This window comes from Brassica rapa, chromosome A06, assembly GCF_000309985.2.
Source record: "Brassica rapa cultivar Chiifu-401-42 chromosome A06, CAAS_Brap_v3.01, whole genome shotgun sequence".
NCBI lineage: Eukaryota > Viridiplantae > Streptophyta > Magnoliopsida > Brassicales > Brassicaceae > Brassica > Brassica rapa.
In genome coordinates, this window is record NC_024800.2 from 18,086,393 (window position 1) to 18,108,963 (window position 22,571).

Sequence of the window (22,571 nt, forward strand, 5' to 3'; positions counted from 1 at the left end):
AATATTGCTCACGAGTACTGTAAAGTCTTTAGTCTTCTGATTTAATAGCTTACATATGTATGACCCCACAACAAAGAATCAATGAAATCACTTTCTCTATGCATATATCTAAACAAGTATACACGTTTCTATATATATATATGTAGACATAGGAAGGCGTTTGTATTAAACATTATCATAACATCTTCAATGTGAAGATTAAGCAATGATTAGGCTCCCTGAAACTTCCTGTGAATCGAATTTCCGGCATAAATTCAGGCTCCTGTTCAAATTAAAAAAAGAAAAAAAAAATCAGTGGTGACTATGTCATGGCCCGTTGTTTTTTGAACTATTGAGGTAGATTAGATTGTTTTAGTTACCTGTAAGAGCTCTTAGTTCCATATTTGATGCTAGTTGGTTCAGGGAGTTCTTCTTTACTTGATCTCTGTCAAGAAAAGGAAGTTTCTAGAGTTCTTTAATACTATTACTGTATACAATGGGACTTTTCATGAGTTCTTTTTTTTTTTTTTTGGGAAGAAAGCTGATTATTTACCTTTGAGTCTAGAGTGCAGATATTAGATCCATACACTTGGCAATTTATCTTTCTGCTGTGGTTTCCTTTGACTAACCTACTACCCTTTGAGGAATCAGTGGCTTTTAGCCTGCAGAGAATGCACGTGGGAACGTTTTTAGCAGGTAAACTAGACTATGGCTATGCAAGAAAGGTAGTAGCATTATAGAGTCTTAAAGCTATGAACTACTAACGTTCTGGAGTTAGTAGCAACGTTCTCTTGTACGGCATCAATTTTCGCCTGCAATATGAGACATCGTTTAGTAATGTGTGAACATAGAGGCGAAGAAGTTAGAAAACATTTGAAAATGGCTTCATATGTTGGATTTGAGATTTACGTTTGAAGAGCGTTCCTTTGCTCTCAGTAATGTTCTTAAGCCAAATACCTAAACATAATTTATTTTTAGTTAATGTGAGGCGGATAAAAACTTACGACTAATAATAATATGACAGATTAGTCATACCTGAAGATCTTGAGACCGTGGAGTATTACTTTTTGGCAAAGGTGTTGAACAAGGTTCAACATTTATCTGCAAAGGAACCCAACACATTAGTTTTGTTTCTTAACTACAGCTTCTGAGAATGTAGTAACAAGATTGAAAAACAAAGAGAGTGAACAGGTAATACATTATTGTTTGTAGCATTTCTTTTGGATGAACTAATCCTTGATTTCGCATTCTGCTCGGTTTCTGAGTTAACCTTAGACCTGAAACTCTCACAGAAAACATGTTTATAACGAAGCCAAAACACTGTCTTATTGACAAGCAGCAGAGATTATGATTACCTGTGTCTTTCAGATCTTTCTGCAGTTCTGAGATTCGGTTCCTTTGGAACAGTGAGTTTCGATCTTTTGTTGGAGTTAACTCGAGACACCTGACCACAGTAACAATTAGCTTAAAGATTTCTAGTATTAACAAATTCAAAAGTCCATAAATATGTATATAACACAGACCTTAGCTTCCAGTTTTGGCCTTTTGGTGTCTTGGTTTTGCAACTTAGAGTCTAAGATCGGAGATAAGTTACCACCAAACTTTGCTAATGATCTCTGACATCTGAAGCACCAAATAAAAACATTTGTTGAAGCCAAAAGAAATAAAAAGCAAATTCACATTAGTAATTTACTCATTCATTAGTAGTACCTAGTCAGAAGTTGAACAGAGTAAACGTCTAATGGTTTGTTCTGCCTTGCAAGTAAAGAAGCCGTAGGTCTTGTTAAAGTTGAGCTACAGCATGATTTCGTTTTTGATTTGGGTTTGGTCTTTGAGACATCTTTAACTGTTTGGTTATAATAAATGAACCCTGAACACCAAAAATACACACTTTAAGTTAAAGCCTCTCAATAATGAATTGACGCAAAACCAAGTGTAGAAAGAGGAATCATCATCATTAGTACCGTTGTATTGATCTTTTCGATTCAGACCGGATTCTATAACCGGTTTTGAAATCTCAACAGGCTTAGTTTCGGAGATGATGTTTGTGATTTGCTTAAGCGGCTCGAGTTTCCAATTGCACTTTGGGCTAAAAGCTGAATAAAATAACCAGACAAGAAAAAGAAAAAGAAAAACATTGTGAGAGAGAGATAGAGAGAAAAAGGACAAAGCTTTGTAATAAAAAAACAATCTTTGCGTGTGTCTTACGCGAAGGAGGATAGTTTCCAGCGGATTCGAACCAGAACTCGATCTCCTCTGTCTCGGAATCGAGCTCAGGTCTGGAGAAATCGTAGAAACGAGGTGCGTCGAATTCGAAATCGATGTCGAATTCCTCAAACGAAAAAACTTCTCCAGATAAACTCGGAATCATGATTAAGGCTGGAAACGGGGTGGGAGAGGTTCACATTCAACCAAATTACAAAAGGATCTGAGATGTTTCTTCTCCCTCTCTCCCTCCTCCTCCTCCTCCTCCTCCTCCTCCAATCAATTTCCCGCAGAACCTCTGGAAAAAAAAAGTTTCTCCAGAAAATTAGGAGAGAGAGATGGAGAAGAAGAGAGAGAGAGAGAGAGAGGAAGGAGAAGATAACGGCCCTAAATTCAGTTTGGCGCGGATGTGAAACGACGGTGATCAATTGCTCTTATGTACAGCTCATAAATTCAAATTTCTGAATTTTCTATTTGGTTCTTTATTTTTGAAATTTCATAAAGTAGACCCCTTAGTATAATAAATGGTTTCCACAAACCCTCAATCAATGTTTTTCGATACAATAATTTTTGTTTTCCTTGGATTCTAAGTCAAGGGAGAAAATTGCAATTTCAAAAGATAAGGGGAAGAAACGAAATATATGAAAGTTGCGTTCGTTATAACGACTTACCTGTAGGTCTTTTGACTAAAACATTGAATCCCCTTTTGTTTCTATCCGAAACTTTTTTCTAGGAAAATAACAACGGCCGTGTCATCATCATTCAATCCAGGTAAAGGTCTCTTCCTCCATTTTCCCGTAACATTTCAAGAAAAAAAAAAGTCTGAAATTAAAAAGTGAATATTGCCCTTTTTTTTTTGCAAATTCATTTGGAGTTAAATGAACGTTCCAAAACTTGTTATCATTTTAAGAAACAAGACCATCTCCATACAGGATTGAATAAGATAGCGAATGAGGAATAACTCTGAATTTAATTTGGTTATGATTGTAACCGTATTTGTTGGCAGAGTTTGGAGATGATAATGTCCAAAACTCAAATCGAATCAATATGCTCATCTCTTCTTCAAGAACTTGAGGTTTGTTCATTTGCGATTGCTTCAGCCTCAAGAAAAGTTTTTTTTTGTACAAATGTGATTCTGTTTCGTGATACAGATTATATGGGACGAGGTAGGAGAAACTGAAACCGAAAGAGAGAAGATTTTGATTGAGATTGAAGACGAATGCAGAGCAGTTTATTGTAGAAAAATCGAAAAGGTAAAAGAAGAGAGGAATCGGCTAAGACAAGACATTGTTGATTCAAAGTCGAGAGTTATTGCTATATGTTCTGTAATGGAAGAGCCATCGAGTCTTGGAAGACAACACCAATCTGATCAAAGTGGAAGAAGAAGTTTGAAAGAAGAGTTAGTAAAGATTCTTCAGAAACTTGAAGATATGGAAAAGAGAAAATCAGAGAGGAAGGATCAGTTTATTCAAGTAATTGAAGATATAAAATGCATACGAGACGAGATAAATGAAGAATCTGTTGATACTTGTTCGTCTGATTTTTCTATTGATGAGTCTGATTTATCTCTTAGAAAGCTTGAAGAGTTACACAGTGAGCTTTACACACTTCAAGAAGAGAAGGTTTCCTGAACTTAGCATATTACTTTTAAGTTTTAACTTTGATTTGATTTCTTTTTTCAGATTATTAATATTAATTTTGAGGTATATTTTTTTTGGCTCAGGGAAACCGTATGAAACATATTCAAGATCATCTAAGAACTCTGGAATCACTTTGTTCGGTTCTTGGTTTGAAATATGGAGAAACTGTTACCAAGATTCACCCAAGTTTAGTAGAATCTGAAGGGTCAAGAAGTATAAGTAACACAACACTTGACAAGTTAGCTTCGTCAGTAAATCAATGGCATGAGACAAAGATACAGAGGATGCAAGAAGTAAGTTAAATGTTACCAAAAATTTTCAGTATCTTAAGACTTTTGCTCTTTTTCTTAGTCATTTTATTGATTGCAGCTACAAGATCTTGTGACGACAATGCTTGAGTTTTGGAATTTAATGGACACACCAGCAGAAGAACAACAGAAGTTCATTAACGTTTCCTGTAATATAGCTGCTACTGTTTCTGAAATAACCAAACCTAATAGCCTTTCCACAGACTTGCTTGAAGAGGTACATTCACATCAGCTTTAACTAATTTCTAATATTTCTAAGATTTTTTCTCTGATATGGTTTAATGCTTAAAAAGGTTAAAGACGAGCTAAGTCGGTTAGAGGAATTGAAATGGAGCAAAATGAAAGAACTTGTTTTAAAGAAGAGGTCAGAACTTGAAGAGATATGCAGAAGAACACACATTGTTCTTGAAGAACAAGATATCTCAGTGGAGAATGTAATTAAAGCCATTGAATCAGGAGATGTGAACCCTGAGAATATACTAGAACAGATTGAGTATCAAGCTGGGAAAGTGAAAGAGGAGGCTTTAAGCAGAAAAGAGATTCTTGAAAAGGCTGAGAAATGGTTGAATGCTTGTGAGGAAGAGAATTGGCTTGAAGAGTATAATCAGGTTTTGTGTATCTTTTTGTGGGTCTAAATGATCTGATCTCTTACATTTTGTGGTTATTTATGGATTTTTTGATTTGTATAGGATGAAAACCGATACAACGCTGGAAAAGGATCTCATTTAATCCTCAAACGTGCAGAGAAAGCTAGAGCACTTGTTAATAAACTTCCAGGTTTCATATATATGATCCCAAAATGATTTTTCAGATTGTTATCTCTGTGAATTTTTTAACCAACTGAAAATGTCTTAATTCTTCTTAGCTATGGTTGAAGCATTAGTTTCCAAGATAACAATATGGGAATCAGAGAAAGAAGCTGAGTTTCTATTTGATGGTGTATGATTTATATTCTTCCCTTACAAAAAATCATCTCTTAGTTCTTATCTCTTTGCTTAATGATTTTTATCCATTTCTTCATTCAGAATCGTCTACTTTGGATGCTTGAAGAATATACAGAACTTAGAGAAGAGAAAGAACAAGAACGTCGCAGGAAAAGGGTATTAAGCTAAACTCTTTTGCATCAATATTCTTCTAAGAATGACCTAAAAAAATGCTTGTTGGATTGTGGTTGTTTTCAGGATCTGAAGAAACTTCAAGGTCAAGTGACATCAGAGCAAGATAAAGGAACTCCTACGAGACCTCAAAGCGCAAAAAATGGTCTTAAAGTATCAACTAACAAGAGATTTGCATCATCCCCTCATACTGATTCGCCTCGCTCAGCAAAATCGTTTACATCTCAATCTCGCTATGGCTAAAAAGATGAAGCAAAGACTTCAAAACAATTCTTTTAGTTTGTAATTGATTCAACTGGTAATTGATTCTTTCTTACATAAAAAAAAAAGAATCTGTAGGAATATTTGTTCTTTTTTCAATGGCGTTACCTCAACTTTGTTCTTAACAACACCATTATTATACAGAGCATGTAAACAAAAGAGATTAGGAAGAGACACATCGTCTAGAAACTAAGTCATATCTCTTTTGTTAAAATCAAACTTTTCTATGCTTAAAACATGCTAATTAGTAAGCGGCTCTGACAAAGAAAGGAATCTGATTGATTATTGGATCATTTGTATTCTGTCAAACTCAGATCCAATAAGGTACACTGTTTGTGTTGCGGAAAGAAAATTTGACTTTGACCGACCAAATGTACTTGTTGAAGAAATAAATGTCAGTTATCTTTTTAAGCTTTGTACTCACTCATATGAAAATCTGTAAACTTCATATATAAACTTTGACGCTTACTCAAATTTTACTACAGTTGCATGATTGTATTTGTGTCTAAAGATTTAGCTTATGTTGCAAATTAATTGGTCTTAGTAGATTTTAAAAACTATTTTCTTTGGTCAACGTTACTACAAAGTGTTAACTGGAAAAAGACAAAAGAAATTGTCAGAATTTGGTATTCTTTTTTTTTTTTTTGAAATTTCACTTTAATGTCTTTTTAGCAGTTTCGTTTATTTAATTACATATATTAAGTTTCCAAGACGGACGTGATCTTTCCCTAAACCAAATTCAATACTTTTATTTTTGTAATTATTATATAGATATTAAAATAATTAAATCCTTAATATTCGTATTAAATAATACAACTGTCTAGATGGTATTTTTATATATTTTATTTCTTTTTCCTGAAATTTTCCATTATATATTTAACCTCCTTATTTCTTTGCAAAAACCCTAAATTCAGTTGTCTAAAAGAAAAATTGGGGATAATTGCATGTAATTTTTGGTGTGTTTTTTTTTTCCGGTGAGATTGAGAGGTTAATCTCCACGCTGCTACAGTATAGTGTTGGTTTTCAGCTCCAGAGTTCTTTGAAAGTAAGAAAGCAAATCTATAAACTAACAAAAAACAATCTGCTATGATCTTTGATTTTTTTGAGCTATTTCATCTCTCTTTTTTTTCTCTAATCTATCTTGTAATCTTTTTACTTTGTTCATAGTTAATTTGTCTGCAAAAGAACTCTTCGTCTTTTTCTTTCTTTTTCTTCATCTTAATTTTTTTTCTCATCTAAAAGCTCAATGTTTTTTTTCTCTTGGTGAATTGTAGGGAAGAATTCTCCTGCCAATTCTGGGAATTTGTGGAAATAAATATGGAGGATAAAAGTGGTATTAGTCCAAGTGGGGTCATCACAGTTAAGGGAGATGAAGCTTTGGCGTCAAGAACAGAGTTCCAACAAAGCCCTAGCTTTCTCCAATTCGTAAGCCCCACGACGGTGGTGACTCCTCCTCCTCCCCCTCCTCCGGCTCCGACCCCGGCTTCAACCACCGTGAATCCTGGCTCAGCCGCCGCACCTCCGCCGCCGCCGATCTCCAGCGCTGGGTTAGATCTGACGAAGAAGAAGAGAGGAAGGCCGAGGAAGTACGCTCCAGATGGAAGTTTGAACCCTAGGGCTTCGAGACCAACTCTCTCTCCAACACCAATCTCATCTTCGATTCCCTTCTCTGGAGATTATAATCATCATTCTCATTGGAAACGAGGAAAAGCTCAGCAGCAGCATGTTGATATCATCAAGAAATCTCACAACTTTGAGTATGGAAGCAGCCCAGGTAAATAATCTTGTAATCTCTTTTGTGTGTGTGTGCATCGGTTTTAGTGAGATAGATCTGATCCGATCTGGGTGTATTATCATCTGTTGATGTGATTGTTATGTGGGTATTTTTTTGAGATGTTGGGGAAGTGGGACCAACATAACATAACTGGATTTGGCTGAGTACACTTTTTTTGTCTGAAGAAGCCTACAAACAGACCAGTTAGAGACCCATACAGAGAATCTGATGATGCTGACCGAACCAAACTGAAAAATAAAAAGTAGATTTCTTTTTTAAATTTTTTGAGAGAATAATCTCTTTGTCTCTTCCTTTTCTCTTTAGAGGATACGAGTGCTTAGCAGATCTCTAAGATTTATCATTGGGTTTGGTTAAATCTGTTTTAATTACTGACTCTGGTGGATATAAAGGGACTTACTTGTATGTTCTTTAAAGGCTAACACTGATTGTTAGAGTTTACTGATTGGTCAAATTCAATAACATTAAAATTCTGTTTCTATCTCTTTGCAGCTCCTCCTCCTCCTCCTCCTGGGCTCTCATGCTATGTGGGTGCAAATTTCACAACACATCAGTTTACTGTCAATGCCGGTGAGGTAATAAATTGCCCTGACAGAATTTTTCTTCTTTTTTACCGTTCTTGTAGTAAAAAAATTTGGTATTGGATTTTGTTTATCATTGTTTTTGAGAATGTATTTTTTTCTTTACAAGGATGTAACAATGAAGGTTATGCCGTATTCGCAAGGATCTCGAGCTATATGCATTCTTTCTGCAACTGGTTGCATCTCTAACGTCACACTTCGTCAAGCTACCACTTCAGGCGGCACCCTTACATACGAGGTAACTCTAATCTTGAAAATATATTTTCTGTATTTCTTGATGGGATTTTTGGTGGTTCCTGAATCAGATTATTTTCTTGTGTTAGGGTCGATTTGAGATACTTTCGCTATCTGGTTCCTTTATGCCTACTGATAACGGAGGAACTAAAGGTCGGTCCGGTGGTATGAGCATTTCTTTAGCCGGACCGAATGGCAAAATCATTGGCGGTGGTCTTGCCGGTATGCTCATAGCAGCCGGTCCTGTCCAGGTGACACAAATCTTGATTTAATCCAAGAAAAAAAAATGTATTTACTAATTCAGTGTATAGAAAAGTCTAATATAATTTGTGACAGGTGGTAATGGGAAGTTTCATTGTGATGCATCAAGCAGAACAAACACAGAAGAAGAAACCTCGAATCATTGAGGCTTCTCCTCCGCCACTACAACGACCACCTCCGGGTTTCACCATAACCACTGTGAATTCTACTTCGCCTTTGGTGGCCACAGTAGAGGAGCCAAAACAACAAACCTATGGTGGAGGTGGTGGTATAATGAGACCGATATCTCAAATGCCTTCTTCTTTCAACAACGACAATTCTGGTATGAACAACTTCACAACGACCTTTCAGGGATACGGGAATATGAACACGGGTACTAACAAAGACGAAGATGACTATGACGATGGTGGTGATGATGACTCTGGCGATACCAGGAGCCTATCTACTAGTGGTTGACCGATTCTCCAATTTTCTTGTGTAGAAAGTAAGAGGGACCTTTAAGGTCAAAAATGTTTCAGCTATTCTTTGCTTTGCTTTCTTTTTAGAGTCTGAGACTTCGCTTCCTGTGTGTGTTTCCTAGCGTATTTGTTTTTGTGATCGGTTTAGCTTAACTATGTTCAAATCATCGACTAAACAACGTTATTATGGTTGCTGTTGTTATTGGGATTAAAATTTACTATTTTTTGCATATGACATTGTTAAACTGTGATTCTTATGAAGTCAATATCTCACGCAATAGCAAAAATGTGAAGGATTAAATTTGATTATTGAAAGGCGATCGATTACAAGGATTTGAGAGAATGGTATTGGAAGTCTCTGTTCTCCCCTTTACAAACTTATATTCTCTTATATATACACTTAAATACTACTGGAGATTACTCACGCTATCCATAATTCAATTTCATCTCGTAAAGAGTCAAGTGCAGCGCAGCAGCGGTTAGTGAGGAGTGGTATTTTCTTTTTCAGTCAAAACAAGCGTGTGCTTCTTCAAAGAAGCTGTTTATTAAATTAAGTTTTGGTCACAAAATAAGCTTAAGAAAGTACACTAGAATAAATAAGCTTAACAAAGTACATTTGATCACAGTCGAATAACAAAAAGAAGAGGCGTTCCGTTCATTCATCAAAGCCTAGATCCACGTATGATACTTGCGATCCCGTATCGAGAATCTAGGGAAAGCGTTAAGGGATGTGGGTGTGGCAATATTGTAGATATTAGAACCAACTGCCACCAGATTCCTAAAGCTCGAAGGAGGAGAACTGGGTACAGGGACTCTAGCCAAAGCGTATCCACTTGATCTGGTTTTTAGAGATTTATCAGGCTTCCGGCAGAGGGTATACCAGTCAGCGTTACCACAAATAGTTTGTAAGCACACATAGAGTTGTCTCTATGTGAGACTGTGAAGCCAAAGAGTGACCGGGTCTTGTAAAACTCAGGAGAAGATACGAGAGATCGAAGCTCTTGGAGACTAGGGAGAAAGTCGTATAGTACAACCTTGAGATTTTGAAAGAAAAAAAAAATCATTTTTTAAGTTTTTTTGTATTTAAAGATATAACTTTCACTTAACTGATTTTTGATTTTTTTAATAGATCATATGATTAATAGATTTAGACATAACATTTTAAAATTAAAAAGTCACTAATTTGGTTATTGTTTTTAAATTTCGAATGTAAATTTTGTTAATTCTTGAAACAAAAATCTTGACATGCATTTTAAATGAGTAGCAAATCATTTATTCCGTAATTATATGTATATTATATGAACTTAAAATATGTGTAGTATCAATATAAATATTTTAAATAAAATGAGAAATGTAAACTAGAAATATAAAGTTAGTGATACACATATGTTCGGTTATTTTTAGATATCTATTCAGGTTCGGATATTATCCACTCGGGTTCGGATATCCAATCTCTCATAATTTAATATCCATTCAGATATTTTGTTACTTCGGTTCGAATTTTGATTCGGAATTTTCGGATCGGGTTCGAGTATCGGGTAAAATGGTTACTAATCTCAACTTCTTCTTTTTTTGACTCTTCTTATGTCCCAATAAACCATCTGCGTTCGTTTTAAAGTTGCTAGATTTTAACATTTGCTTCAAGTCAAGTGGCAAGAATCTATATAACTATTTGTTTGAAGATTCAGGGTTAAAATGTAAGAAACTAAACTTCTAAACCTATGCAGGAAAATAGCAAAACAAATCATTATCTTTACATTTTATAACAACCAATGGAATACAGGGAGTAAACAATAAATAAAAGAGAAATCTAAAACCCTTCCCCTTCCTTCCTTAAGCGCAGTCGCTCCGTTGGTCTCTTCTTCTTCATCGCGATTCCGATTAATCGGAGAGTCGACTCGGAACGATAACGATCTTCGCTCCATCTCCTACTATCAGGTATCTATAGATCTTCTCCGTCGTTTCTAAGATTGTTAATTAGATAGTGACTAGATCTTCTATCTTCATTTCGTTGCAGCGTTTGAACATCAGTAGCTATGTTTAACCTAAGTAGGATCATTCCTCGTCTACACTCGGTTTCCCTTAACCCTAGCACGACTGCGTCTGCGTCTCTGATCGAGAACGCCCCGAGAATCTTCCAATCTCTCGGAAACCGAGCATTTTCCGGGAAACCAGGCTCCGACGGATCTGGAGGCAACGAGAACGGTTGGGACATCGCGACGGGAGGATCGTTCGGTGATCGTTCTGATGATCTTGATTGGGATCACAAATCAATGTGGTCGACTGGTTTAAGCAAGGAGCATTTCGACGGCGTCTCCGTTGGCCGTCAGAGCAACGAGAATCCTTCTTCTGATTCAGGCGATGTGATGAGCAGGTTAGGTCCGAGAGAAGTCGCCATGGTTAACGAGATGAATGAGTATGATGATATGATCAAGGAGATTGAGAAAGAGAATAGGCATAGCAGGGTTTTTGTTGATGGGATTAAGCAGAAGATGATGGAGATGAGTGTGTTGCTGAAGCAAGTCAAGGAGCCTGGTGCTAGAGGTTCTTATCTTAAGGACTCTGAGAAGACTGAGATGTACAGGTTGCATAAAGAGAATCCTGAGGTTTATACCGTTGAGAGGCTTGCTAAGGATTATAGGATCATGAGGCAGCGTGTTCACGCCATTCTTTTTCTTAAAGAGGATGAAGAAGAAGAGGAGAGGAAGCTTGGTCGTCCCTTGGATGATTCCGTTGAGCGTTTGCTTGATGAGTACCCTGAGTAAGTTCTTTCTACTTTGGTATTGAGATAAAGATACAAACTTGGATAGGTTGCTGAATGTGTACCTCATGCAGGTTTTTTGTTTCACATGACCGGGAATTTCATGTGGCCTCACTCAGTTACAAGCCCGACTTTAAGGTCATGCCAGAAGGATGGGATGGTACAATCAAAGATATGGATGAAGTTCACTATGAGATCTCAAAGAAAGAGGATGACATTCTTTACGAAGAATTTCTCAGGAGGTTTGAGTTCAACAAATTGAAAGTAAGTCCGTTCTTTTGCCCTCTTGAGTATGCATTGCCTTCTTATCAAGTGACCTAGCGTGTTGGTTGATCATTTGATTTTTGATGATATCAAATATGCATTCTCTTTTGGTGTCTTAAACCCCAGTGGAAAGGAGAAGTGAAGTGCCACAAGTACAGCAGAAGACGTTCATCAGATGGATGGAAAATCACGGTTGAGAAATTGGGTCCTCAAGGCAAGCGTGGAAATGGAGGTGGCTGGAAGTTTGTGAGTCTTCCTGATGGATCGAGTCGGCCTCTCAACGAAGTGGAGAAGATGTATGTTAAGCGTGAAGCACCACGTCGCCGCCGTAAGATTCTCCCTTGAAGTTACTAGAAACAGACTCCATCAACGGTAATTGGAATGTTATGTCTCCCTTGAGGAGTGTCAAAGTTGAAACTACTTTGCGTTGTTTAATCTTTTGTTGAATAGTAACATCGGTAGCTCTTTTTTTTTGTTTTTAGCTCTTGCATTTCTCTGTGGCCCAGTGGTTCAAATAATCTTAAGACCCAAACATTTCAGAATTTCTGAGGTTATAGACCAAACATTACAGAAACATATCTTATCTTTATGTTTTTACCTTATATTGGAAATTTCTACTACACAAAAGTTTTCCAGAAAAGTTTTAAAATCTTAAGTGGGTTTAGAAATCTAAAAAACTTAACCAAAACTTGAGTTTATTTCAACATTTATTCACTTAATATAAAAATTGCAATATTTAAAATAAACAGAAAGCCATCCATGATATTAAAAGCGTAATAAAAGATGATGTCTCCTAAAGAAGTTTTGGAGGAGTCGTCAGATTTTTTCCCCCAGGCCCACTTCCCTAGAAATACCGTTATCCACTGAACTTTTCATCGTGTATTGTTTTACCCGTTGAGTATTTGCCTGTCATTTTCAAAAATATTCTCTTTTTGAAAATATCTTTGGTTTCTACAAATCTCTGCTTTTTACACACCGGGTTCTTTCCCCGATCTGTGGTCGGAGGGACCACTCCTCCTTTACGCACTGGCGGCAACACCTATCCAAAACATGAAACGCATCTACAACCAAACCCCAGAAAAAGTCCACAACTTTATCTAAACATCTCTTCTTAGGAAGAACCATAGTTCTGCTCTAAACTCTCTCTTGTGCTAGCAAGAAGATTCTCTCAACACAAAACCGGCCTCTACTCTCCTGCTTTCACATTCACCGAAGCATTCACCGATACAAACAAGATGCACCATAGACTCTCCTACGCTGAAAAAGGGAAAGGCCGTACAGACCCCTCACCACCTCCATGAACAGCTAGAGTGAAGGTCCCTGCTTTTGATAGCTCTGAATTTATCAGAAAACACTCCCTCATCTTGGTTTGCAGGATGACAAACCCTAAAGTCCAGAGAATGTGGTCACTTATCCCATTCCTCTCTGACCACTGGAAATGCGTATCTCGACCAGTTGGTGCAGATCTAGGGCAAGGGTGCTTCCAGTTCCAATTTACGTTAGAACGGGACCTCTTGAAGGTCCTAGACAACCAGCCGTACCACTTCGCCCATTGGATGGTGATAATACAACGATGACAGCCCTCGCTATCACCTTTTTCCCTAACCAGATCCCCTTTTGGATAAGTTCAAGGCCTCCCTCTGCACCTATGGTCAACTTAAATCCTCGAGCGAATCGTAGGAGACATAGGAACACTGTATCTATCTGAGATAACAAACACAGTAGTCAGAATGCGGGTGTTTATCAACGAGCTTCAACCCCTTATTCGAAAAACTACTCTAGAATTTGATGATGGCCGTGAGCTTGAAGCAACACTGGTATATGAGAAGCTCCAAAATCACTGCTCTACTTGTAACAGCCTCTACCATGACAAGGAAGAATGCTCCGAGAAACAACAAATGGCTAAAGAGCTTTCAAACACACACCGTAAGCGACAATCTACTGACATACCCGCCCTCCACGTTCATCCACTAGAGAACCATCAAACCTCTCACGATCATACCACCAAAGCTCCTTTAGGACTTCCCCCTATGATGACCAACGCCCAAACTACAGGGGCGTCTACAATGGAGGACCAGAAAAAAACCAAAGGAGGTATAAAAGAAGAGCAGAACCATACAACTTAAACAATCCTCCCTCAACGGAGAGAACCAACAACAAGAGAACCTCAAAGATATGGCCATAACAATAGCTATCAGAGGAGAGAAGATAGTCTCAACTCTTACCGCTCTCGAGAGTATAGACGCCATGATCAACCAAATAACCACTATGCCCCTCAAAAGTCGCAACCATCTCAATCTCTATGGGTGGAGAAACCTGACCAAAAAGATCAACCACCCCATCCCCTGGAGAGGTCCGAATCATCTCGCTCCAATGCTCAAATTGCACAGAGAACTGGTACTACAATACCCCCAATATAGATACCTGAGGAAGCTGTAAACATAGCGAGAGGAGTAATCAGAGACTACATGCTGATATACTGAAACTGCCAAGATCCCACCAAGAGCGCATCTCGAAAAGAAAGGCTTCGCATGTCTAAGGAGCAAGGGGATATCGAGAAAGCTGCTGCTCGTCTAGTCATAAACAGCTTAGAAATTCACTCTGAAAATGCGAGGGAGCTCTCGCTGGAAGATACCCCTGACAGAATCCCTCCAACCCAAAGATTGGGACCAGTGAATGAACCTCAATCCGCATTCAATAGACTGGGACCTAGAGGCTCCCCAACTGAAAGAGATACTTTACCTCAGTCTGAGCAACCTGCACAAAGAAAGAAAGCAAGCATGCCACCCATAAGACATATAACTCCTCTGTCTCTAGCCATGGTCAATGCAGGAATCCGTAAAAGAAAAGCAGCCAGAGCTGCAAAAATCTCAAAAACAATCCCTCGAAATGAGAAAAACAACTCAAAGAGTATCCCTCTTAATGAGGAGAACGTGTCCAAGACTAAGCTGAGAAAGTTTCAACAGAATAAGGAGAGTACCTCAAGTAAACTAAAGCGGGATGGACCTTCATCTGGGAGACCTCAAAGAAGAAGTGTAGAAACAGATTTTCAAAATCCGCCCTCTCCTCTTCCTTAAAAATAGTGGCTTGGAACTGCCAAGGGCTGGGGAACCCTTGGACAGTTCAGACACTCCGAGAAATCTGCAAACAATTTGATCCAGATATTATCTTTCTCTGGGAAACAAAAAATCTCCACCATATGGTGGCAAAGAAACTTGAAGGTTTGGGGTTTACAAACCTCAAAACAGTCGCACCATATGGAGTTGCAAGAGGAGAGCTCGCAATCTTGTGGAAAGAGTGGCTTCAACTTGACATTATATCCTCTTGTAACAACTATTTCGATACAAGAATTTCGTATGAAGGAAACTTTTCTTATGCGACCTTTGTATATGAAAATACTGACAAAAGAAGAAGGAAGCAAACGTGGGATTTTCTTACCTCTTTGGCCCTTATCAGAGACTCAGCTTGGCTGGTTATGGGTGATTTCAACGATCTAACGGGAAACTACGAGAAGGAGGAAGGTACGGAAAGGTCCGAAGCTTCTTTCTCTGACTTTAGAACGTTCCTCTCAGAGGGAGACCTCTACGACCTTCAACATAGTGGAGAATGTCTATCATGGAAAGGCACAAAAAATACCCATGAGGTTAAATGCAGGCTAGATAGATCCATGTCAAATAGCGCATGGGAAGAGCTATACCCTTAAGGCCGTTGTGAGTACCTCCGCTTTGATAGTTCAGACCACAGACCCATCATCACCTTCTTTGAACCGCTGCGAAGGAAAAAGAGAGGCACATTTAGATATAACCGCAGTTTAAATAAGAACCCTCAGGTAGTAAAGCTTATCGAAGACACGTGGGCCCATCATTCTCAACTCAAAGTCAAAACAAAGATTGATAAATGTTGAACAACTATTATCAGCTGGTCGAAGCAACATAGAGAGGAAAATGGAGCTCACCTGGAAAAACTGAAGAAGTTGATCGAAGATCAAACCATCTCTACACACCCGAACGCAGAGCTCTTGGAACGACTAAAGAAAGATCTCCTTGAAGCATACAAAGTCGAAGAGAACTTCTGGAAACAATGCAACAGACAACTCTGGTTGCACCTAGGGGACAAGAATACGGGTTGCTTCCACGCCTCTACAGAAAAGAGAAAATCAATGAATAAGTTTGCAGTACTAGAGAATGAAGATGGAGTACCAGTTTATAAGGAGAAAGAAATAACAGCCACAATCGAAAGATACTTTTCTAAACTATTTACTCCAAACATATGCAACCTAGAACTGATGGACAAGACAGTCTCAAAAGCTATTTACCCGCGGATCACAAATGAACAAAATGAAACTCTTACGAGAATACCTTCAAGCGAAGGATCAAGGAAGCTTTATTTTTCATCCATCATGAAAAAGCCCCAGGCCCTGATGGTTTCTCTGCGTGTTTCTTCCAGAAGAATTGGACAGTGATGGGAAGAGATATTGTAAAGGAGATCCAAGACTTCTTTATCTCCGGCAGCATGCCGACAATCAATGAGACTCATGTGAGGCTGATTCCAAAGGACTAGGAGCAAAAACCACTGCAGACTACAAACCCATCGCGCTCTGTAATGTCTACTATAAGACAATCTCCAAGCTGCTATCTAGACGCCTCCAGCCGATCCTCCAAGCTCTTATCTCCGAGACTCAATCTGCATTTGTCCCAAAACGAGACATATCAGATAACGTTCTTATAACACATGAGATCCTACATTACCTAAAAACCTCCAGAGCGGAGAAGCACTACTCTATGGCCATTAAAACCGACATGAGTAAACCCTATGACATGCTAGAATGGGTTTTTATAGAGAAGGTGCTGGGAAAAATGAACTTCCATCCTACGCTTATTACTTGGATCATGCAATGCATAACTACCGTAAGCTATACCTTCATCATCAATGGAGCCAGTAGGAGTTTTGTAAAGCCGGGAGAGAAATAAGACATGGAGATCCACTCTCCCCGTACATATTCATTATCTGCTCTGAAGTCTTGACAGGCCTCTGCACGAATGCTCAATCAAAAAGGCCTCATGAAAGGGATTTCCATCGCCACCAACTGCCTCAACCACCTCCTGTTCTCTGATGATACAATGTTTTTCTGCAAAGCGAACAAAAGAAATGCTGAAACATTAAAGACCCTCCTAACAGCTTATGAAGCAGTCTCTAGTCAACTTATAAACAAGCAGAAGTCATCGATATTTTTCTCTAAGAGAGCAAAACAAGAGGTCCGTACTTTAATGAAGTCAATTCTTGAAATAGAAAAAGAGGGAGGAGTTGGTAAGTACATGGGGCTCCCTGAGCATTTTGGCAGGAAGAAGAAAGATTTGTTTGCTTCAGTAGTCGACAGAATCCACCAGAGAGCGGTGAGCTGGTCGAAAAAGTTTCTATCTACGGCTGGGAAGATGGTGATGACAAAGAGTGTCTTGGCCCCGATGTCCTCCCATACGATGAGCTGCTTCAAGCTTCTTCAGCCTGTCTGCTCGAACATACAATCAACTCTCATCAGATTCTGGTGGGATTCTAAGCCTGGCAAAAGAAAGATCGCTTGGATATCTTAGGAAAAAATGGCTCAACCAAAAAGAAACGGATGGTTATGGTTTAAAGATGTTACAACCTTCTTTTTTTTTTTTTTTTTTTGTCGTCTATCCATTTAAGCTAGATCAAGTGGAGAATAGACGAGTCGATTCTACTGAGAGCATCTCCATCTGTCCGGGTCTAATCTATATGGAAAAACAAGTAGCCTCTGATCCTTGCATTCTTTGCTAACGCATCTGCCCGACCATTCCGACTCCGAAGAATATGAGACAGACTCACATCCTCAAAATCCTCATGTAGCCTCTGGAAAGCCTCGATCTCTGCCGTAAATGCTGGCCAATCCATCGGGTTTTCTGTCATATCCACTAAGTCCGAGCAGTCCGTCTCGAACCGTATCGATGTTATCCTTCTGTTTCTCATACAAGAGGCTGCCCAAAGTAAACCTTCCATCTCAGCATGCAAAGCTGAGAGGCTCCTATGACACGCCCTTAATCCGAAGTATTCAGAGTCCATTTGATCCTTAAGACTCCACCCTAAGCCACTAACGCTGCCATTATTGTTCAATGACGCTCTACTTGCAAAAATTGGCTGGCGTATCCTCAAAAATCTCTCATGCCTCCTAGCCTGCTGTCTCTTTGGGAAATACTGCCACTCGGAGCCGTTCCTTAAATGCCAAGCAACATCATCTTCCTCTCATTGATGGAGAAGCGTCCTTATAGGCAGATACCTCCTCAACAAGCAACTAGGCTGGATGGTAGGATCAGGAGAAACAATTCATGTTTTGGACGAGCCGTGGCTCTCACACTTTGAGCAAATGAAACCTATGGGACCAGCCCCAGAAGCGCTACAACATCTCAAAGTCTCTGATCTCATACGGGCAGATACCTATGAGTGGAACATAGAAAAGATGGAGCTTACTGTACCCTTTCACAAGGAGCTAAGGATCCGGCCCAGTAAACTAAGTGTTAGAGATACCTTAGTGTGGCTAAAGAACCCAAATGGAGAATACTCAACACGATAAGGGTATATGTCATGTATGGAGGAGAATACGAGAACCCTCCCACCAACCCAAGAACCTGCAACTGACTGGCTCTCTAATGTCCGGAACATCAAAACATCAGAAAAAATCAAGTTATTCCTTTGGAAATCCCTACATGACGCACTACCAGTAGGAGAACAATTCGCGATTCAAAATATACATGTCGCTACCCTCTGTGCAAGATGCAATGAAGAAGAATCTGTGAAGCACCTCTTGTTCTAATGCCCATACGCAGAAAAGGTATGGCTTTTAGCTCTGACAGCAATTGATTTCAATACACAAAACATCAATAGTGTCTGTGAGGGGTTGGAGAGAGCGCGAAAGATACCCTCTCTTCCACCGTCTGGGATCGGAGCAGGAACACTCGCGGCCTGGATCTGCTGGTCCCTCTGGAGCTCAAGGAACCTCTTGATCTTCGAAAAGAGAAGCTTTGCCCCTGAGGAAACGATCTAGAAAGCCATCACCGACGCCAAAGAATGGCTGATGGCCCAACCCCCCCATCGAATCCAAAACTGTCGATGCCTTTGATCAGAATTGAACCAAACCCTAGAAGATCCGATCTCTCGATTTTCACTGATGCAATATGGAACTAACGGTGAAGCAGGGCTTGCTTGGATCATTGATGATCTGACATCGATAACCTAACATGCAGCGGAAGAGACCTCAGTCTCATCGCCCCTTATGGCAGAAACTTTGGATGTCCTCTCAGCCATGACCTTTGCCCTCTCCATTGGTAGTGAAACCGCCTCAATCTTCTCGGACTCTCAAACCCTAATCAACACGATCAACAAGAAAGAGATGAAGTTGGAGATCTATGATGCAATCAATGATATCGACCTTCTGTCGTCTTCATTCAAGTCGATCTCTTTTCAGTTTATTCCTAGAACGGCAAATGTTAGGGCCGATTTAATTGCTAAGCAAGCCTTTTGGGCCACAAACCCCTAACAAACCCCACTCTAAGTTTCTTTAATGAAATCATTGCCTTAAAAAAAAGATGATGTCTCCTTAAATGGTCGAAAGAGAATCTGTAGCCGCTCACTGTTTCCTATCGTTGTCTCCTCCTCGACATTATTCCAATCTCACGTTCGCTTTATATATATATTTTTTAATTTTTTTAATTGTTCATCTACAATTCAAAATTCAAATCAACCAGTATAAATTATTTCGAATTTGCCCAATAAAAATTAAAACTTATTTCGAGTTGCACTTGGACCACAACATTTATACTAAATAAAGTTTAACTAGATCAAAATATTTTTGGATCTTTGGACCAGTTCGGTATCGCAAATCAATCTCCAATACCCTTATCTTGATAAGGAACGTAGATAAAGCAATAATAATGACAGATGCATGAAACTAGTTCAAGTGGAAGAAAACATTATACATTGAAAGATCTTCATCAGTTGCAAGAACATGTCTCTGATAAACCCAAAACTCTTCCAGCATTCTTTCTGAATCGTATCTATCAGCATGGGACACCATGGCAGTATGGCTCTTTGTGCCTTTGGATTCAACGCATCCTTTGCGATTTTTTTTATACCGCATCTCATTAGTAGCAATCACCACTCTGATATGTCAACTTAAAGTACGTATAAATTCCTTTTATCAAATATATATCCACGAAAATTCGATTAGGATGGTTTCTACAACAAGACCATTTGTATCCATTTGATTTTTTATATTATATAGGTATATGTTTCAGCAGTATATGTAGCTTAACATTAATTTACTTTCTCTGTCTTAGTTAACAATTATAATGCATAGTTAGATTAAGTGTATATGAAGCTTCATGGAAACCCGTACGAGAGATCAGGACGGTCACTAGATTGTACAATCAAGAACTTAGTATATGTACACACACACATATATATATATATCAATTAAACAAAACCGTACGTTCTAATTACTTAATTTTATGAAATCAAGAATCTAATCTTATAAGAAAATCTGCAGGCCTGTTGCCAGAATAAACATGGACCCATGTTCTCTATGTCCTACGATGTGTATCAAATCTTAATTCACTTCTTTGTTGCACTACATTTTAAAATGATTTATTCTATATATATATTTATTCTCATTGAGATGTCCATTGCCCCTGCTGCAATAGACATTACAGCTCATTGATTCTTATAATTCAAACTTTATTTTTCTTTCTAATTAATCAGTTAATTATCTACTCATATTTGGGTAATAGTCGTTGAAACTATCTATACATGTAAATTTAAGTAAATTATATAAATATTAATGTTTGTATTCCTAAAGATGCATGCATGTATACAAGTTCGAACATCCAGACTATGTTGACCTACATTCAAGCCATGAATGCTTTCTAGAGTAGAGTATTCACGTTTGTATTTGTTTAAGTTCCAATGTTTTTCCGTGTAAAATGTTTATACTTAGAACAAACATTACTATGATCTGCAAAATCATTAGTACAATACATGTGGTTTCTTTTCCCTAATTCACGTATATTTTGCCAATCAATTATGGGAGGCACATTGCTAAGTGGGTATGCCATATATACCATATTGAACATAGTCTAATTCCATTAACAACAACCCTTGAACATAGTCTAATTCAATTTAGATATCATAAGGAGCAGAGGAACATTAACAATGACAATAGCTGACTAGTCCCTCGACAATGAGACAATATGCTTTTTGATATATATACATATGTATATCATATAATACCAAACAATATTGTATACACGCATGTTGAATACTGCTACAACTTGACCAAAATTATTTTCTCTTCTCCATCTATTTATTATATCTAAGAGAAAAGATTCATGAAACTGGACCAGCCTGTTTGACAAATCTCCCACTATATAAATAAAGACCTTTTAACTCCTAAAACCAAAAACCATCATCAACCACTTTAAAACTTTTTAAGCAAGAGACTGAGAGAACTCCGATTTTCTTTCTAAGATATTCTCAAATCAACAAAAACAAAATGGCTTTTTGGTCTGCTGAAAATGCTACTAAAGCCTACCTTACTACATTGAAACAGGTAAGAATTTATTTATTTTTATATATTTGAATAAATTAGAAGATATCTTATGATTCATTAATTAATTAGTGTTTTGAAAAATATGATATGGATCGATGCTATAAAGATAACTATTGTCTACCTAGTATTAATGTCACATTTTGACATATGTATATCCATTTTGCAGGATCAAAGAACAAAAGAACCAAACGTGGCTGAGTTCATATCGGCTCTAGCCGCCGGAAATAACGCAAGAAAGATCGTCGTGGCTTGTGCCGGTGCAGCAAATGCTGACATAGTCGTTGCCCTAATCGCCGCGGCTAATCAAACGCGCGGTCAAGTGGTATGCGTCTTACGTGGCATAGAAGAACTAATCATATCCAAGAAAATGTTGGAACCATCAGAGATTCATCAGATACAATTCGTGGTTGGAGAATCTAACGACAACACTCTAATTAATGGTCATTTTGGAGAAGCAGATTTCGTTCTCGTCGATTGTAATCTAAAGAACCACCAAGATATTGTTAGAAAGATTGTTAATAACCATGAAGAAAACGCAAGAACCGGCGGTGGAAGCGGTGTGGCCGTTGTGGTGGGTTATAACGCGTTTTCGAGAGGATCTTCGAGATTTGGCGATGGGAGGAAAACGCAGTTTTTACCTATAGGTGAAGGGTTGCTGGTGACGAGGGTTAACGATAATGGTAGTTATAACCAGAAGACGATGAAAAAGAACAATGGTCATCATCATCACCATGACCACGTGAGAAAGAGTAATTGGGTGATGAAAGTTGATAAGTGCACAGGAGAGGAGCATGTGTTTAGAGTTAGGGCTCCACGAGGAGAAGCCATTATTGGAGCTTAATTAAACATTTAGATATCATTGGGTACTTTATAGCAAAAATCACCTCTGTAATGGTTCAGACGAGTGGAGTAGTAAGAAGATTAGTTATTTTCTATAAGTAATTAAAAAGAGTTTGGATTAGTATTGGAGTGTTATGTTTGTATGAACAGAAAATATGTGTTTCATTTTCTTTTCTTTTTGTATGTGTGAATATGAAGAGATGTGTTTCGTTTTTAATTTCTTTTCATTTTGGACTTTACTTCGTGAGCACATGTA

General features: G+C 38.3%; 5 protein-coding genes and 1 long non-coding RNA gene across 6 annotated transcripts; 4 read left to right on the plus strand and 2 right to left on the minus strand.

The window, feature by feature from the left end:
• Nucleotides 1-15: 15 nt before the first annotated feature.
• Nucleotides 16-2,597, minus strand: LOC103874660. The gene is made up of 12 exons (XM_009153094.3): nucleotides 2,188-2,597; nucleotides 1,944-2,075; nucleotides 1,690-1,849; nucleotides 1,503-1,602; nucleotides 1,335-1,423; nucleotides 1,178-1,256; nucleotides 1,015-1,080; nucleotides 889-936; nucleotides 745-791; nucleotides 533-641; nucleotides 360-424; nucleotides 16-262 (listed from the first exon to the last, which is right to left on the minus strand). The coding sequence occupies exons 1-12, from the start codon at nucleotides 2,348-2,350 to the stop codon at nucleotides 199-201; spliced, it is 1,122 nt and encodes a 373-aa protein (XP_009151342.1). The 5' UTR covers nucleotides 2,351-2,597; the 3' UTR covers nucleotides 16-198.
• A 298-nt stretch (nucleotides 2,598-2,895) lies between these two features.
• LOC103874843 (65-kDa microtubule-associated protein 9) lies at nucleotides 2,896-6,824 on the plus strand. The gene is made up of 10 exons (XM_009153268.2): nucleotides 2,896-3,259; nucleotides 3,336-3,806; nucleotides 3,908-4,117; nucleotides 4,194-4,349; nucleotides 4,426-4,740; nucleotides 4,822-4,909; nucleotides 4,998-5,071; nucleotides 5,158-5,232; nucleotides 5,314-6,553; nucleotides 6,783-6,824. The coding sequence occupies exons 1-9, from the start codon at nucleotides 3,200-3,202 to the stop codon at nucleotides 5,488-5,490; spliced, it is 1,626 nt and encodes a 541-aa protein (XP_009151516.2). The 5' UTR covers nucleotides 2,896-3,199; the 3' UTR covers nucleotides 5,491-6,553; nucleotides 6,783-6,824.
• LOC103874662 (AT-hook motif nuclear-localized protein 6) lies at nucleotides 6,570-9,064 on the plus strand. Its single transcript, XM_033274175.1, has 6 exons — nucleotides 6,570-6,651; nucleotides 6,783-7,282; nucleotides 7,793-7,875; nucleotides 7,991-8,119; nucleotides 8,205-8,366; nucleotides 8,452-9,064. The coding sequence occupies exons 2-6, from the start codon at nucleotides 6,826-6,828 to the stop codon at nucleotides 8,830-8,832; spliced, it is 1,212 nt and encodes a 403-aa protein (XP_033130066.1). The 5' UTR covers nucleotides 6,570-6,651; nucleotides 6,783-6,825; the 3' UTR covers nucleotides 8,833-9,064.
• Nucleotides 9,065-10,520: 1,456 nt separating this feature from the next.
• LOC103874663 lies at nucleotides 10,521-12,435 on the plus strand. The gene is made up of 4 exons (XM_009153099.2): nucleotides 10,521-10,772; nucleotides 10,852-11,595; nucleotides 11,670-11,859; nucleotides 11,986-12,435. Exons 2-4 carry the CDS (start codon nucleotides 10,871-10,873, stop codon nucleotides 12,202-12,204), a joined length of 1,134 nt encoding a protein of 377 aa, XP_009151347.1. The 5' UTR covers nucleotides 10,521-10,772; nucleotides 10,852-10,870; the 3' UTR covers nucleotides 12,205-12,435.
• Nucleotides 12,329-17,747, minus strand: LOC117126285. Its single transcript, XR_004448847.1, has 2 exons — nucleotides 17,175-17,747; nucleotides 12,329-16,968 (listed from the first exon to the last, which is right to left on the minus strand). It is a non-coding gene; the product is annotated as an uncharacterized LOC117126285 (long non-coding RNA).
• Nucleotides 17,748-21,162: 3,415 nt separating this feature from the next.
• Nucleotides 21,163-22,542, plus strand: LOC103874664. Its single transcript, XM_009153100.3, has 2 exons — nucleotides 21,163-21,475; nucleotides 21,642-22,542. The coding sequence occupies exons 1-2, from the start codon at nucleotides 21,419-21,421 to the stop codon at nucleotides 22,314-22,316; spliced, it is 732 nt and encodes a 243-aa protein (XP_009151348.1). The 5' UTR covers nucleotides 21,163-21,418; the 3' UTR covers nucleotides 22,317-22,542.
• Nucleotides 22,543-22,571: the final 29 nt, after the last annotated feature.

What these genes read in the sequence shown, in the direction of transcription:
- LOC103874662 (XM_033274175.1), top strand. Translation starts at nt 6,826, where the DNA reads ATGGAGGATAAAAGTGGTATTAGTCCAAGTGGGGTCATCACAGTTAAG. An exon ending in TTACTGTCAATGCCGGTGAG is followed by an intron (nt 7,876 to 7,990) that starts GTAATAAATTGC and finishes TTTCTTTACAAG; the next exon opens with GATGTAACAATGAAGGTTAT. An exon ending in TAGCAGCCGGTCCTGTCCAG is followed by an intron (nt 8,367 to 8,451) that starts GTGACACAAATC and finishes AATTTGTGACAG; the next exon opens with GTGGTAATGGGAAGTTTCAT.
- LOC103874663 (XM_009153099.2), top strand. Translation starts at nt 10,871, where the DNA reads ATGTTTAACCTAAGTAGGATCATTCCTCGTCTACACTCGGTTTCCCTT. An exon ending in TTGCTTGATGAGTACCCTGA is followed by an intron (nt 11,596 to 11,669) that starts GTAAGTTCTTTC and finishes TACCTCATGCAG; the next exon opens with GTTTTTTGTTTCACATGACC. An exon ending in TTGAGTTCAACAAATTGAAA is followed by an intron (nt 11,860 to 11,985) that starts GTAAGTCCGTTC and finishes CTTAAACCCCAG; the next exon opens with TGGAAAGGAGAAGTGAAGTG.
- LOC103874664 (XM_009153100.3), top strand. Translation starts at nt 21,419, where the DNA reads ATGGCTTTTTGGTCTGCTGAAAATGCTACTAAAGCCTACCTTACTACA. An exon ending in ACCTTACTACATTGAAACAG is followed by an intron (nt 21,476 to 21,641) that starts GTAAGAATTTAT and finishes TCCATTTTGCAG; the next exon opens with GATCAAAGAACAAAAGAACC.
- LOC103874843 (XM_009153268.2), top strand. Translation starts at nt 3,200, where the DNA reads ATGATAATGTCCAAAACTCAAATCGAATCAATATGCTCATCTCTTCTT. An exon ending in ACTTGTTAATAAACTTCCAG is followed by an intron (nt 4,910 to 4,997) that starts GTTTCATATATA and finishes AATTCTTCTTAG; the next exon opens with CTATGGTTGAAGCATTAGTT. An exon ending in CTGAGTTTCTATTTGATGGT is followed by an intron (nt 5,072 to 5,157) that starts GTATGATTTATA and finishes TTCTTCATTCAG; the next exon opens with AATCGTCTACTTTGGATGCT.
- LOC103874660 (XM_009153094.3), bottom strand. Translation starts at nt 2,350, where the DNA reads ATGATTCCGAGTTTATCTGGAGAAGTTTTTTCGTTTGAGGAATTCGAC. An exon ending in GGCCAAAACTGGAAGCTAAG is followed by an intron (nt 1,424 to 1,502) that starts GTCTGTGTTATA and finishes TACTGTGGTCAG; the next exon opens with GTGTCTCGAGTTAACTCCAA. An exon ending in CAAAGGAACGCTCTTCAAAC is followed by an intron (nt 792 to 888) that starts GTAAATCTCAAA and finishes CTCATATTGCAG; the next exon opens with GCGAAAATTGATGCCGTACA.